Source organism: Capsicum annuum, chromosome 2 (genome assembly GCF_002878395.1).
Source record: "Capsicum annuum cultivar UCD-10X-F1 chromosome 2, UCD10Xv1.1, whole genome shotgun sequence".
Lineage (NCBI taxonomy): Eukaryota > Viridiplantae > Streptophyta > Magnoliopsida > Solanales > Solanaceae > Capsicum > Capsicum annuum.
This window is the reverse complement of record NC_061112.1, coordinates 14,546,759-14,563,252: the sequence shown is the minus strand read 5'-3', so window position 1 is coordinate 14,563,252 and position 16,494 is coordinate 14,546,759. Positions and strand designations below refer to the sequence as shown.

The window sequence follows — 16,494 nt, the reverse complement described above, 5'->3', positions numbered from 1 at the left end:
GTATTCCCACACAGTGGGGTCTGGGGAGGGTAAAATGTACGAGTTCATACCACTACCTCCGGAGAGGTAGCAAGGCTGTTTCCGATAAACCCCCGGCTCAGGACTTTAAAAAAAAAAAAAAAAAAAAAAAACTCTTGGAGAAAATATAAAATTTAAATACCGGAAAAGATCCCTTAGCATGAAAATTCCTTCTAAATAAACTAATGTATTTTTTTGTTAAAAAAGAATAACTTTATAATTTTGACTAAATGAGTTTGATGAATTAAATAGGTCTATTATTTTTTTTTTTAAAAGGAGAGGCGTTAATGACATGGCATGCAACTAGGATAGAAGGAGACTTTTATTCTTTGAGGAAAATAGTGATAGTTGAGTGATATTTTGGTCCTAAATGAAACAAAAGTGATATTTGAAAGCAATTCTTTAAACTTGGATGACCATTGTGGGAATTAACTCATACTATTCCTATTACTTTTTCTATTCTAACAGATTTTATAACTTGCATTGTGGTCCACATGTGGCCATTATTATTCACCATCTTAATGAGGTTCTGGTGACTTATATTACTTTGGTTGTATGATTACCCACCCTATGGTTTTTGATTCTTTGTGTTTGCATGAATCTTTTCCTTATTGGACTAGATTCAGTCATCTAGGTTACAGTCACTGTATATGGCATATTCTGATCATGAACATATTTCAGTGTTTAATTCAGAACTTCACTGCATTTCAAATGAGTTTTTGTCCTGAAGGATGAACTTCATGCCACCATGTAAAAAGTTTTTCCTGGAGTTGTGGTGGTGCTATGTCGTGATCTTTTTTATCTTTCACTTAGATTGTAGCCTTGATTTATTATTCTAAATATTGTCAACTCTTTGCTAGTAAAAATATGCTTCCACAAATTTCCAGGGTGCAGGAGCATGGTGGTGACATTATTATTCCTTTCAGTGCTGCTGTTGAGAGAAACCTTGCTGATATGCCACCAGATGAAGCATCAAAATACTGTGAAGAGAACAAGTTACAAAGGTTAGTTTGAAGTGAAAACTAGAAGAATAGAGGCTTCTTGTTTTAAGGTTACAATGACACCCTATTATTGAATAGAGGCTTCTAGTTTTCCCACGAGAGAGTGGGAAAACTAGAAGAATAGAGGCTTTTCCTTATTGTTTATATATTTAACTCATCTTTACTTTTTCCTTTCTCATTACATGAGATGTCAATCTTTTATATGACCTGCCTTTTGAGGCCCTAGGTCTTAGATTTCAATCTTTTACATGACCGGTCTTTGAGGGCATACGTCAGAATGAGGTGCATTCCTCAAGGCTGAATCCATTACTGTTGGGGTTTCATCTTTTTTCTTTAGTTGTCTACTACCATAAAAAAATCAGTTGGAACACTATCTCAACATGCTTTCTCATACTTCCAAGTAAATGTTTTGTCTGTGAGCCTTGTGAAGAAAATAAGAGAAGAATATTATTGAATTGTCGTATCTACATTATTACATTGACACCCTATTATTGAATATTATAGACACTACACTAATCCTTTTCCAACTAGGAGACTACTACACTATAATTCTTTTGACAATGAAGAGAGAGTTTCAGATTGCCAGCTCCCATCATAATTCTTAACCAAGGAAATCCACTTTTAAGTAAAAATCCTCATACATTGACCATCATTCAAGTACTCTGCTTCATGAACAATATTTAAAAGGAGTTCACGTGGCATGATATATTGCATTGAGGTATTCCGACACAGAATATCCCCTTCAAGGTGTATGTCTGTAGGCTTGGTGAGTGCTCCCAGTGTTTGAAGAAGGCCAAAACCCCAGATGGACATGATATAAAAATAGAGAACTGATTCACCACATACTAGTATATCATTAATTAGCAGACTGAAAGAGTGACAGATGTCCCAAAATATTTCTACCCATATGGAACAACAGAAATGAGAAATGTAACAATAACCTAAATAGCATCCCCGGATGAGATGAGGCTTTTGGAAAGTTTTAGAGAATCAGTGAAACCTCACCTAGACAAGAACTTTGTAAAATTGATGTAGGACTTTGATCAGAACCTATGCTGGTTAAGGTCTTTACCCAGTTCCAAAACATGGACAAAAATACAGAGAAGTAGGAAGAACCATGAGAGAAGGCATTTAGTGTGCTTGTCCTAAGTGACAACCTTGACCTGTTTTTCTACTAGATCTGTAACAAATTTCCACACTTAACTATTTTATGAGAGACAACTTTGCTACATTTGACATAACAAAAGTTTATATCCATCTAAAACTCGTTCTCTTTTTCTGGTTAAATAAGTACAAAGGGATTTTACTAGTCTCTTATTTTTCTGAAGTATCATAGAGAACCACAAAGCAAAGTGCATTCATTTATAGAGATGTTTCTAGAAAAGTTACAAATGAAATCTCCTGAAGAGAGTTGAGGGACTCAAGAAAGTTATAAAAATGGAGCAGTCCGGTGCACTAAAGCTCCCGCTATGCGCGGGGTCCATGGTAGGGCCAGACCACTATGGTGTCTATTGTATAAATTTTTGACTTTAGTCCAAAAGGCTTGTTAGATTATGATTAGGTATAAGAATTCTTCCTAGTTGGAAATTGATTGCAATGTAGTGTCCGAGTTGGAAAAGGATTAGTATAGTGTCTATAAATAGGGTGTCAATGTAATAATGTAGATACAACAATTCAATAATATTTTTCTCCATTATTTCTAACATGGTATCAGAGCCTCTACGATCTTGGTAAAGAATCAAAGAGCTTCTGCTGCCGGCAGACGGCTGTTACCCATATATGCTGCTCGTCTGGCCAGTGATCATGTTAGCAAAAGTTGGGCCACGGTGCTTTTTTCTGATGACTACTTTCTCATATCTGATTTACTGACTGTTTTCTCATATTAGATTTTCGTGGCGCCATGCGTCTTTTTGGGTACTATTTTCTCTATCTGCCAAAATCTAAAAGCTTACCCTATTAGCAGGGTCATAGTATTCTACCCGGAGCCTCTGATTTTGACAAAGTTTCTTTTTGGTGTAATATTAATATACTGGAACCACATTCGATAGGAGGGATGTTTTCCTTCAAATACCAATTTAAAATATGTTCGAAGTATCCTAATTTCGTAGGAGCATTTTTACCATCTTCCTTGTCAAATTCTGGAACATACAACTATCTGGAAATTTGTTATATATGTGACCTGGAGGTTGCAGGTTCAAGCCGTTGAAACAACTTCTTGAGGAAATGCAAGGTAAGGCCGCATACAATAAGCCCTTGTCCGGCTCTTTCCGGAGCCCGCACATAGCTGGAGCTTTAGTGCACCAAACTGCCTTTTTATGATAAAGAGAAGAGCGGCTCTAGGATCACTCAAAGCATTATGTGGTTTGGGGGCTAGCATCATACCTTTCTGGGTATTGTTTACACGAAGGTGAAGCTATTTGGGAGCATGGTAGCCTAAATTGGAGTCTTGCTCTTTTCTTCCATATTTGCGTCCTTGTGGAATTCTCAGTTCAAGGAGGTGTTTCGCACCTAGAAGTATATTCTTGAGTAAAAAAACTAAGATAAATCCATTGTGTATCCTAAGATTTGCACATAAAACCTTATGAGCTCTTTGCAGTTGTAACATTTTATAGCTTTTGCATTGCCAACAAGCCGATTCTTCTGCCTAGTGAGTTGATGTGGATGGCACTTCTTTCCTTACCTTGGTTTACATCCATCTCTAACTTATGGAAGGCTTTTCTCAGATAGTGATGTTTCCTTGTGCTTCCTACACTTGGCTTGTTCCTCTCTTCACGCTCCTATATCATTGCAACAAGTTCCTCGTGGTTTGCCCATGATGTCTTGTTACAAATGCTCTACACTCTCTTCAATAGTTGTGCATGCTTCACACCATAATGTCAATATTAGCCATAAGGCCTCTTTGTAATCATTTTCTAAAACCACCTTTGGTATCACACGAACTTCGGCAGTCTTTGTCACAAGCCTAAACTCATTTTAGAACCATATGCAACATCAGGATTTCCTTGAGCTTTACTTCAGATGTGGACATTCGCTTGATTCTGTACATAAAGGTAATAAAAAGTAAGACCGGAGTGTGGGAAGCAACTATGTATTGGTAATACAAGTGTTTGGTGTAAGATAAAGACTCACTACACACTTTGACACTCAAACTTGGCAGAATGCTATCACTTGTCGGATAGACTTCTTGTTTGCAATTGCTGCGATTTTCTCTTGCCTGTAGCCTCCCGGGAGTATTCTTGAAGCCTTAAGAGTCTGTAAAGGAATGTGCCATGTCTAATGGGGCATGACATTGCTGCGCCAGTGTTTTGGACGGCGAAAGGTGACAAGGCCCTGCCACGCAGCGAGGCGATCGCCTTTTGAAAGTGCTGCGACAATTAATATAAAAAAATTACTATAATATATAAATGATCAAAATTTCAATAGCACTAATATATTAGGAAATATTTCAAGTCAAGAATTAAAAATTGATAGTAGATAGATACTAAAAATCTAGAAGTATTAAAATTTTTTACATAAATACATATACAGTTACTGTTTGTCTGTTACAGTGACAGTGTAACACTGTATTACTATTACGGAGGAAGAAAAATAGAAGAAGAGAGAAAGAGGATGAAAAAAATTAGTATGCCAATTGAGTAGCTGGAGTCGCCGGATTAAGAAGAAGAAGAAAGAAGAAAAAAATACTAGAAATCGATACTTTCGGAGTTGCTGGAGTTGCCGAAGTAGTTGTCACCGCTCGCCGGAGTCGAAGTCGGACTTGTGAGATGGTAGATGGTAGCAGCTGCAATCGCCAATCGAGTAAGTTGGTAGAGCTAAAATGGGAAAATAAGCCCTAAAATTAGCTTTTAATCCTAAAACCCTAATTTCTTAAAAAAAAATTAAAAAGGCGACGCCGTTGTCGCCTCGCCATGTCGCCTTTCTCGCAAAGGCGTCGCCTTTTGGATGTCGTAAAGCCACGACAACAAGAGGCGACTATGCCTCGCGTTGCCATTCGCCATCGGCAACATGGCGAGCGCCTTTTGCAACACTCTGCTGCGCTGTTCTCTAGAACGTCTTCCCCCGACGCACTTTAACTTTACAGATAATTATTTACCCCCCTTTATTTTATTTTAAGTGAATTTAATATCTCCTTAAAAGTCCAATGTGAAAGGAGTAATAAAGATGGAAAATTGACTAGATATTTCTTCTTTTTTACATTTTATTCTCTCCACCCTTCTTCTTGCAACTAACTGTCACCGTATGCCACCTACCAAATATGTACAAATAGCCACCTCCTCCATTCCTATTCCTCCATGCCCATTCCCACCCCCACCCCCACCACACCCACTCCACCAGAACAAAGAGCAAAAATAATGGTATCTTAACTAAGGACAGATTGAGAGCTCGCCAGAGGTGTCTAGCTAAAGAGAGCGTAACCACAGTACCTTGTTACTCTGAGGAGGGTGTCCATTCATTTGGGGAAATGAAATTATTCTCTCTGGCAGTGTGTCTGGCAGGTTTTGTGGAGTTGGTTGTGGGTATTTGGTGACAATGTTAGTAGTAGTAGGTATCTTGGGAGTGAAAACTGTTGGTATTGGTATGGGTATTGTCAAATTGACAGGGGTGGCGAGGGTATTTTGGAATTGATATCAATGACGGTGGTGGGAACATATGTTGTGTGGACTGTTTAGTTTTGTCACCAAACTCGTCTGGACACGAGACTGACGTGGGTGCGGGTGGTTCACCATCTCAGATTCGATCAAACGATTTGGATATGTTGACCAAAATGAAGAACAAATTTGAGGGAAAACATTGGATAATAGACCGTTGACTTACGTGGAAAAAGTACGACCGACGATTTCACGAGCGATTGTAATGTTGACAAACAAATCCAATTTCATTTGTCAGTGTCTTTGTCTTGGGGAAGAAAGAAATTGTCATACTTCTGGAATCCAGCCGAACCACAGGAGTAATTACAATTTGTTGATGTGCTTAGGGAAGAAACAAAGATCTCGCGTCTTAGGGAAGAAAGAGACCGTGTCGGCGTCTTTATGTTTATTCCTCAAAATATAAAAAGAATCGATGTCAGTTGTGTCTTTATACTTTTTACTTCTTTATAATATAAAAAGAATTAATATATAATTATATATAGTAAAATAATATTTTAGTTAGAGAATAATCCCACACTAAAAACCATCAAGTGACAACATGCTCACCAAAAAGTGGATTATGATTGGTACGTGATATTACCCTAGCATTGAAAAAGTACTCCTAATTATACATAGTTTTTTTTAGCCGAATCCTCACACCCATATCTATACTTGGATTCGCACCCCTAAATCTTAAAATTTATAGTTTGAAGAATCCGTCTCGGATACCCGCACGCGAGTCTGAGCAACTTAGGTGGGAACTATGGAATTGATTTTGGAGATGACATTGCCACTGGTGGTGGGTATTGTGGTGTTGATGATAGTGATGTTGCTATTGATGGTGGGTATTATGGAGTTGATGGTTGCGGCAGCAATGTTGGTGGTGGACTTTGTGAATTTGACGGCTGCGGCAATGGAGAGGATGAAGAGAGTAAGGAATAGTTGGTGGTGGGCTTTGTGAAATCGGCGACAACTCTACACCTCCTACTATTACTGCGGTTCTATAAATATATGGAGGTATTAAATCCAGTTGGAGCAACTTTTTTTTTGGTAAGGGGTGGGGGGGTGGGGGAGGGGTTGTTTAATTACCCGTAAAGTTAAAGTGCTAAAGTTCGTGACCTAAGGGGGATTTTATGTATTTTCTATAGTCAATAATCCCCATTGCAGAACATGGACAAAAAATAGAGCGTAACAGGGAAAGAATTACAAAGCAGAGGAAAAATTGCAAAATAGAAAAAAAACAAAGAGGATTATATTTCAAAGCAGTCGAGGAGAAGATTATATTCAAAAGAGAAAAAAAAGGGAGAAAATTGCAGACTGCAGAGAAATAGAGAGAAGAAGAAGAATTGCAGGCTGCAAGTTGAAAAAAGAAAAACGTAGCAGCCAGCCCACAACAGAGAACTTACCAGCAGTAGTTGTGTGAAAGAGAGTCTCAAGGCTGTCGCAGGCTCGCAACAGCCACAACAAGAGACATGAAACAGAGGGAGATGTTTGGAAAGGAATTGCTCGAGTGTTTTTAAAAAAACCATCCTAAAAAGTCTTTCCAAAAAGGTATGTCCAAACACAATTCCAACTCCAACTCCAAAAATTTCAAATAAAGTGATTCTTTTTTTTTTTGTTTTTTATGGCCAAACGCCTATTTAAACAGTTAAAGATAAAAATAGGCCTTGCGAACTAGGATTGGTTATGACAGTGCACGACTCCTGTAACGAAGGTCTCATTTGATTATATCACATATGATAGGGTATAATAAGTTTATCCTCTTAGTCATCATTTATCGTTTGACTTTTCTGTAGCACCTTAAGCTTTGATTTTGAAACTTGTTTTCCTTTACACTTATCATATGACAATTTCAATCCTCAAAGTAGGAATATATTCCATCTTTAATCCCTATGCCTGTGCAATCCAACATGATCTATCTTAAGCTTGTGTTTCATCAAGGAACTTGACATTACATGTAGAACCTTACTGCTTTTGTGTTTGAATGAGACAAATTATTTATATTATACGTAAACATGCTTGGATTTAGCATTCCAAATGTTGGTCTTTAATCATCTAATCTGCATTGTAGTGATCAGTTGTTCCTTAAATTTATTGGATTGGAAGCATGTCTGATGAATGCTTCTATATATAGATTTATATAGATACTTGGTTCTGCAATTTAAGCTACTTTTACGGTGGAATTCTTTCTTGGCCAATTTGGCGTTGATAGCATTTTGTTTGTTAAGCCTCATTAATCTTTGGACATTTTCACTATACTATCTAATTTAGGCCTATTTTAAATATGGAAAGCATCATTTTTGTCAATTTATCCAGCTGATCTTGATTTATCATGCTACAGTTGCCTCCCAAAAATAATAAAGACCGGATTTTCAGCCATTAATCTTATTTATTTCTTCACAGCAGGGCCAGATGAGGTATTTCAAATTCTTCCTCTTTCATTGTCTCAGTCCTTTCTTATGGTGTTGAGTTTGATGCTACATAGATGATTTATCCCCCCATCCTAGTTTGTATCTCGTGTGACTGGACATGAAATTTCAGATATTAATTTGACTTATATATTATATTAGTGATATTGGAACAAATATTAAAGTCATGGCTAAAATTTTAGTTTTATCGAGAAAGAAACAATGCATGGAACTTTAAAGTTTGAAATCTTCAATGATTTGAATTATGGAAATTGTGTAAATTTTATATAAATGGCATGATGCCCAACATTTTGAGATGTTCCAAAATGGAAAGACTATCGTATAAACTAGTTGGAGGGAGTAATCCTTTCTGCCCATGCTTTTCATGTTTATGCTAGTTTTAATGCATCGACCTCGTTCGTACGAATTATATAATACTTTGTTCTGTTGTAGAGATTCACTTCTATGTCTATATCATGTTATATGTCTTCACTCACTCTCCCCCCTAAAAATCACCGCACCCCTAAAAAGGAGATTGAAGACACTATTATTGATAGTTATAAAGCCTCAACTGTTTTTCCTCGTATACAGGTTAAATGCTGGCAAATTCGCAGGCTGATGAAGGCTCCTCAAGCTGCTGGAACAATTCATACAGATTTTGAGAGAGGGTTCATCTGTGCTGAGGTCATTTTGTGCCTTCATTTTCCTTTTGCCTACGCATGTTCAGATTTCTCAAAATTAGTTCCAAAAGCTTTCAATTATTATTTTTAGTTTAATGCGCGCGCAGTACAGGTGGTGGTTTCATGCCCATAAGTTGAATAATTGATCAGAAACTCCTGAGCAGTTCCTTAACTACTTTTCTAGGAAGCCATTTCTTTTATTCCAAAGAAGTTTGAGTCATGAAATTTTTAATTTCTTTGTTGATAAGGTAAATAATTTATTAACAATTGGGGAGAACCCCATATACCAAAAGGAAGAGAACCTACACCAAAATGTAGTTCTCACCAAAAGAGATCCAATCCTCTATACAAAAAGGGGCCCCATGTCTAACGGAAACTGGAAACAAAAAACTACATTTCAGTTTTACATAATCTTGTTCCACCCGTTCAAAGCCCCTCCTATTTCTCTCTTTCCAAATAACCCACATGATTGCTAAGGGGCGACACTCCATGCCCTTCTCCATACCCTTGGACTTCTCTTCCCCCTTCTATTAGTCAGTTGCAAAGCCTCCTTCAATGTCCCAAGATCACCCACTGCATCCCAACAAATTGAGGTCCAACCTCCATAATCGATTAGCAACCTTGCAATGCAAAAGGAGATAATCTACGTTTTCGCCTGAACCTGTGAAATTTTAATAACAGTGAACTGTTTATGTTGATGTTTGGAATTGGAGTTGCCCCAACAGGAGAATTTTATGAAATGGAAGATAAAGCTGTAAGCATCATGATTCTCATTTCAAAAGTGAAATCCTTCTCATTTATGACTGCTCTCATTTTAACGGCCATTTGTCTGTTCTCTTTACACCAATGTTAGCGTGTGCAAGTGCTGACTTGGGTATTGGTGTCTTCAGGTGATGAAATTTGATGATCTAAAGGAACTTGGTAGTGAGGCAGCTGTAAAGGTACTCTTATTTAAGTTATCATTGGCAATTTAGTGACACGTCCAGCTTCATGAGTTAAATTGCAATATCACTTTATTGGAAATAATAATATGTGCTTTCTTTCTGTACAACTTGTTTTTGGATTAAAAAAAATACGGGTTGAAGCTAACTTTAGAAAGTTCTTACACAAGAACAATGTGAAAGACCATCTCCCACACAAGTATTAGTATGCACGCTTTGCGCATGACCTAAGCGAGGAACTTATTTGACAATAACTATTATTTTAAAAATAGTGAAATTTAGGTAGAGATTTACTTGTATTGTTGTTCAACTTTAGAGGCATGTTGGGCCAACTCTTGTCAAACTTCACTATATAAAAGAAATATAATACTATCATATAAGCATGATAATATAACACATTATTTATAGTAAATTAACAAAAACAAGTATGATTATGATAAAATAGAAGATGACAAATCTAAACACTGCAGTGGAAGAAAATCTCATCTCTAAGCTTGAAAAGGGCATCAATGGTCGTCATACAGGATAGTTGAGATAAAAGCTATGTTATTTTGTATGGAGCCTTTTGGACTAAAAATCATCTATTAAAAGACTTACAATATCATAATTTTGCCACAACACCTATTACAAATACAGAAAATAAATAGTGAAATAAATGATTTCAATTTTTCAAAAACATAAAGAAAACTACACATAACACACTACACATCACAGGAGGATGCCAAGAAAATAAAAACAAAATTAAAATCTAACATGGAATAGTTCAGAACAAATCTAAAACCTGCTCTATATAGGTCTTCAATGACGTACGAAATTAAATAGATTTACCCAAAATCTATATCTACCCATAACCAAATTGAATACTGCAGCTACTTCAAAAGAGAATGGTAATTTAGCATTACAATAGAAAATCAAAGCAACACCATTCTTAACAACAACACCCAGAAGACAAAGTTTATAGCTACAACTGCAACAAAATAAGTTTCTTAATTCGCAAAGCAACCTCTAGCTGATCATCCATAACGCTGAATATAGGAAGACTGCTAAGGAATAATTCTACATCATTCTTAACTACAACATCCAAAAGACAAGTATTAGCTACAACAGTAGCAAACGAAGGGTCTTAATAATTCTATATCATTCTTAACTACAACATTCAGAAGATAAATATTATAGCTACAACTACAATAAAAGAAGGGTCTTACTTCGCTAGGCAACCTTTATCTTATCAACATCCACAACATCGAATTTAGGAAGACCACTAAGGAATTCATCAAGACCATCAAAAAATTCAATTACAGATTAAAAATACGATAATGTGATACCAATAGAAGTTCATGTAGATTATTTATATTAGGAAAAAAAAACCCTGAACTTGAAGCCTACTACTATTAGGACGTTGAAATTAACAAAAATCTCAACTACTTATTTTTCCTTGTTGAACCACTTCTCACATTTTGGAACTTTATTAATATTTAATTATATATAGGATCCTTTAGTTAATTAATAAGTAAAGTAAAAAAAAATGTCAAGAGTCCATGATGACATGAGATTATATATTAAAAGTTCTTATTTTATGTATTTTAAGTCTCTTCATATATTTTAGAAGATTTTCCATCTATTTTAATATTTAATATTATAAATATAATTTAATAATAACTCGTGAAAAGACCATTTTGTCTAGTACTAAAGTATTTTAATGAAAAATTTAAATCATTTTTTAATGATCTTCACACTTTTAGTATATTGTAGATGTAGATATATTTACCAACATTAATTCTTTTAATTATTAATTCTCTTAATATCTCATACCATATTGTAGAACTCTTTAATTTTAAATCTTATAAAAATATTTAATTAATAATTTAAGGAAAATATATTATCAAATAATAATAATAATAATAAAACTTAAATTAAAAAATTACCATAACAATATCAGAGTACTAGTAATAAGTTATCTACTTATTTTATTATTCCTTTTTCCTTTTTGAACTTATCCTAGGAAATTAGTATTAATGTGTACTTTGCCCCCAAAAACGTGCACTTCTTTTTCAAGTTTTTCCTCCCCTTTTACCATATATTTTAGGACTTAATAATTATTAATTTTCCTAATAATTCTTACCATGTTTTTTGTCGCACCATTTATTTTAATATTTTTTAATTTCATTGCACACAGCTTTTCCTATGTATACATTAGTTCCTTTCTTATTGAAATTTCTTATAGAAATTAGAAAGACTTTAAAAAGTTGAATACTCAGTTTATTTACCCCTTATTACTATGACAATCAACGTTTCAGAATAGTTAAAATTTTCGATCTCTTCATCTTTTAGAAAATCAAAGAATGAATCATTGATAATTCTCCAGATCATTGATAGAAAAAACATTCAAATACAAATCCGACTATTATATACTCCCCACAGACTAGACGAAGCTTATGGGAAGGTCAAAGAAAGAACTTGTTCTTCTGAAGTTAAGAATTCTTCCAATAATTACGAGCCTAATGTTTTCAAATATTATAAATATAATTAAACAATAATTCTACGAAAATAGTAAAATGACCATTTTATCTATTGTGGAGACTTTTAATGAAGGGCAAAAAGTTCAAATCACTTTTCTAAGGGTCTTCACACTTTTAATATTATATAGATATATTAAAAAAAAAAAATTGGAGCCCGTGCCAGCATGGGCCCAATTTATGTTATTCCCTCTGTCCCATTTTACGTGGCATACTTTGACCGGACACGGAATTTAAGAAATAAGAAAAGACTTGGTGATGTTTACCAAATTGTCCTTTATTAAAAATTGTAACACTATCTTTAATTAAGTGGAACCAATAAGGGTAAAAGTGAAATTATGTCTTTAACTTGTTACCAAACAAGGAAATGTGACATTCTTTTTTAGACGGATCAAAAAAGAAATGGTGACACATAAAATAGTATGGACGGAGTACTTTTTTATCCCAATTCATGTAGTATAGATGAAATTTGAAAAGGCAACAATTTTTTTTTAATATTTTTATATATTTTTCGTTATTAGTTATTGATTTAGAGTGCTTTACATAATTTTCAGATATATATATATGCTACACTTTTTGTCCCAATTTATATGGCATTGATGAAATATTTGAAAAAATCAATCAAATTTGTTATATAGTTTTAGATATTTTAAGCTGTTAATTATATTATGATTTATACGACTTTCTACGTAATTTTCAAGTAATACTTCCTCTATTCCAATTTATACGACATTGATAGAATTTGAAAAGTCAAGCAAATTTTTTATACATTATTCAAATAGTTCAATTTGATAATTATTGTGATTTATATTAATTTTTTATAAAATTTTCAAATAATGTATCATATTTATGTTGCATTGTTGTGATTTGTATTACTTTTCAAATGGTTTGAAATATACCTAGACTTTGACGAAATTTATATGAAACGGTTGAACTTTGCGGGGGTCCTATGATCCCCTAGAAATTTGCGGAGATCCTACGACCCCTTTAGACTATTTAGTAGTGTATTTTACCGATATCTATTTGCACTAAACTCTCTTTATTTATTAGCATATTTTATTTGTTTATTAGCTTATAAATATCACTAAAATACACTAATAAATAGTTCAGGGGATCGTAGGACCCCTGCAAAGTTCAGGCAAGTTACAACAAATTTCACCAAAATTTGGGTATATTTTGGACCCTTTCCCCAATAATTTAAATTATTAATTATTGTAATTTATAGTACTTTTACACAATTTTCAAATATATAACAAGTTAAAACTAAAAATAAAATCAACAACAAACCCAGTGTATTCCCACATAGTGAGGTTTGGGGAGGGTAAGATGTACGCAGTCCATACCTCTACCTCTAAAGAAGTAGAAAACTAAACTAAAAATAAAATAATTAAATTAAAATATGAAATTACAAAAATGCCCTCAACCAAAAGCAGGCAGCTGGAAATAGGCATGACAAATGCCAGCTACTTGCTTCAACTGTCTGCTACTCACGCTTATTTTTATCGGAAGCAACCTCTCTACTTCATCTGAGGTAGTGGTATGGATTGTGTACACTTTATCCTCCTCAGACCCCACTTTGTAAATGTCACATACGGATTCTGACACTGACGGGGAAGAAGGGAAAGGAACTAGGGAAGAGAATTGGGTTCATTATGGGAGATGGGATAAGTTTTTGAGTGAAAAGATAAAATTGTCCGTTTGGTTTAAATGTTTTATTGTGATATTGAGGACATTTATGGAAATTGAAAAATGGGGTGCATCCTAACATATATATATGTGTGTGCGCGCGCGCGCTTGTTCAACACTTGTTATCAAAAAACAAAGACAAGTAAAATTCTAATAAAATTTCTCCAATCGAGCCTACTTTCATCTTTCTTCTGATCTAGTTGGTGCTGATGGTAAAGGATTAGCTGACACTAGATAGGAAAAGTTTTCGATCGAAGCTCTCTTAAGAACAAAAATAAAGTGAAAGATATTAGTAAAATTCAACTCATAAACAAATGCAATCAGACCATTGTAAATTTACCCCTCTATTATAGCTGTAATCAAATATTTTGTAGAAATATATTATGTATAAAGTAAAATATTAATATGTTTATGGTAGTCATTATTATTGTCATGCGCTAGTAAGTTTCAAGTAAAAAGATCTAAAAGGAAAAAATTGTACTTATATGATGTCCATCAGTTATGGTCATAATCTCACGAGGAAAAAGACTTTATATTTGCCTTTTGTACATGCATACTTATAATTTTGCATATTTTTGTGTTTAACGGGTAAATGAGATCTAAACGTCAACTGCCACTATAAATATATAATAGCACCTCGCAATAACAACCATGAAGATTTCAGACAAATCGCTACCACTATTGAGAGGCCTGTTTGTAAACCGGTGAAGTTGTTGTCATGTGATCAGGAGGTCACGGGTTCAAGCCTTGAAAATAGCCTGACAGCCTTTGGCAAAAAGGCTGCTTAGAATACCCTTGTGGTGGGGTCCTTCTCTGGACCCTGCGCATAGCAGGAGCTTTAGTGCACCGGGCTGCCCTTTCTATACCTATATTCTGTTTCTTCAAATATGGTTGTGCCTCCGAGTATATATTATGTCAGACAAACACGTGTTCCCACTCTCCGCCTTTTTGTGCCAAGGCAAACTTTTCCTATTGTTAGGCGAATAGGATGTAGCATGCCTACCATCTCTATCTCTATTCTAGTGCAAATCCTTATCTAAGCTTACGCTAATTATGTAATACTCAAGTTACTTATCTCAATTATAGAAAAGAACCAAAAAAAAAAAAAGAAGAATCACCCAGGGTTGTAGCTTTTTGGCCAATGGAGGTTGACTCGGGTTTACATCCTTAGCTGGTGGAAAGTAGAAATTACATGTTGGAATTGAAATCGAGGTGCATACAAGTTGGCCTCGACACTACTATAATAAAATAGAAAAGAAAAAGAAAAATGAAATGCTAATGTTGCTTCTGATTGAAGATACTTTGTGAGACGTCATAAAATAAGAAGACATCTCAGTGATGGAAAATGCTATATGCTAGCAAACTGGGTGCGAGCATGCTCTGCGTAAGTTACGGATGAAATGACGAGATAATTCGATTATGTAATTACTATTTGCAGTTCATGTGTTAAATTCTCTAACGAGTCTTAAGCCAAAATTAGTCTTTAGTAGTTTGCGATGTTACATAGTTGTTCCTATATGTTACCTGACTCGTGCACAAAGCTGGAGTTTTCTTTATAGATGACCTCTGAAAATTGACTAAGGTGAATCTACTCTTCCACAGGCCGCTGGGAAGTATAAGCAGGAAGGTAAGACCTATGTGGTCCAAGATGGTGATATTATATTCTTCAAGTTCAATGTGTCTGGGGGTGGCAAGAAGTGAGGTGGTGGATCTGCACGAAACTTATGAAGCTGCATCGACTTGTTGGCAAGTTGGAAGATGATGTAATTTTGCCTCATAATTAGGTCTAATTTTTGCAGAGAAAGTTGTATCTTCTATGGAGGCTTCTGCAAAATTTATGATATTTTCCCTATGTACTTTTCTGCATTTGTAACTTGGTCGATGTTCTAGTCATTTTTGTTTTCTGTTTTGCGTCTTCTTTACTTCCTTCCAGTGAGGTTGATGCCAAATCCAATTTATAAGTGGTTCTGGCTGGCATTTGCATTTGATGCGGTGTGGTATTTGAGGGAACAAATTCTCAGTTTCTTTAATGAAAAATTCAATGTCACATTTTTGGTGTCAAATAATGTAATACCCCGTACTAATACTAGTTCGATTTAGCTCTTAGTTGCATGCTTAAGGGGCTTAAGGCTTGAAATTTTCACGAAGTGTTGGGGACTTAGTCATTTTAAAGATCCTTAAACTTCGAGGATTTTCATTTTGGTCTTTTCGACCACGACACTTAAGTTTTTAAGTTAATTCATGTTCAGGGAAGTAAGAAGTATATTTTGGGGAAGTTTTGAATTTTTTGGATGAGGATTGGGTTACTTTTGGATTTCGATTCCAGAACCTCACCACGAGAGTGGTGGGTAAAGCGATGGACACATCATCGCATCGCGGTGAAGGTGTTTTTGTCTAGTTCTTGATTTATAATTTGAGTGCATGTGTCATGATCTTTATCCTAGTGTGTGAAGTGCTTATTAGGTGAAAAGTGTTCAGTGACTCATTTAGAGCAAAGTTGAGCTAAGAGTCTTTGATTCGTCCCAAGTTTGGTATTCGATTTTATGAGGGTTAATTTTGAACGTGTATAATTTTTGATATACGTGGAATGTTTTAGCTCAAGACCCACCAAGTTCT

At 35.0% G+C, this 16,494-nt stretch overlaps 1 protein-coding gene across 1 annotated transcript in view; it reads left to right on the top strand.

Moving 5' to 3' along the window:
• Window positions 1-15,927, top strand: part of LOC107853317 (obg-like ATPase 1) — a 28,093-nt gene extending 12,166 nt beyond the window's left edge. The window contains 5 exon segments of the mRNA NM_001324697.1: window positions 906-1,022; window positions 7,989-8,064; window positions 8,647-8,739; window positions 9,626-9,676; window positions 15,481-15,927. Of these exon segments, the coding sequence (NP_001311626.1) occupies window positions 906-1,022; window positions 7,989-8,064; window positions 8,647-8,739; window positions 9,626-9,676; window positions 15,481-15,579 (436 nt within the window). The 3' untranslated portion in view covers window positions 15,580-15,927.
• The last annotated feature ends 567 nt before the right edge of the window (window positions 15,928-16,494 follow it).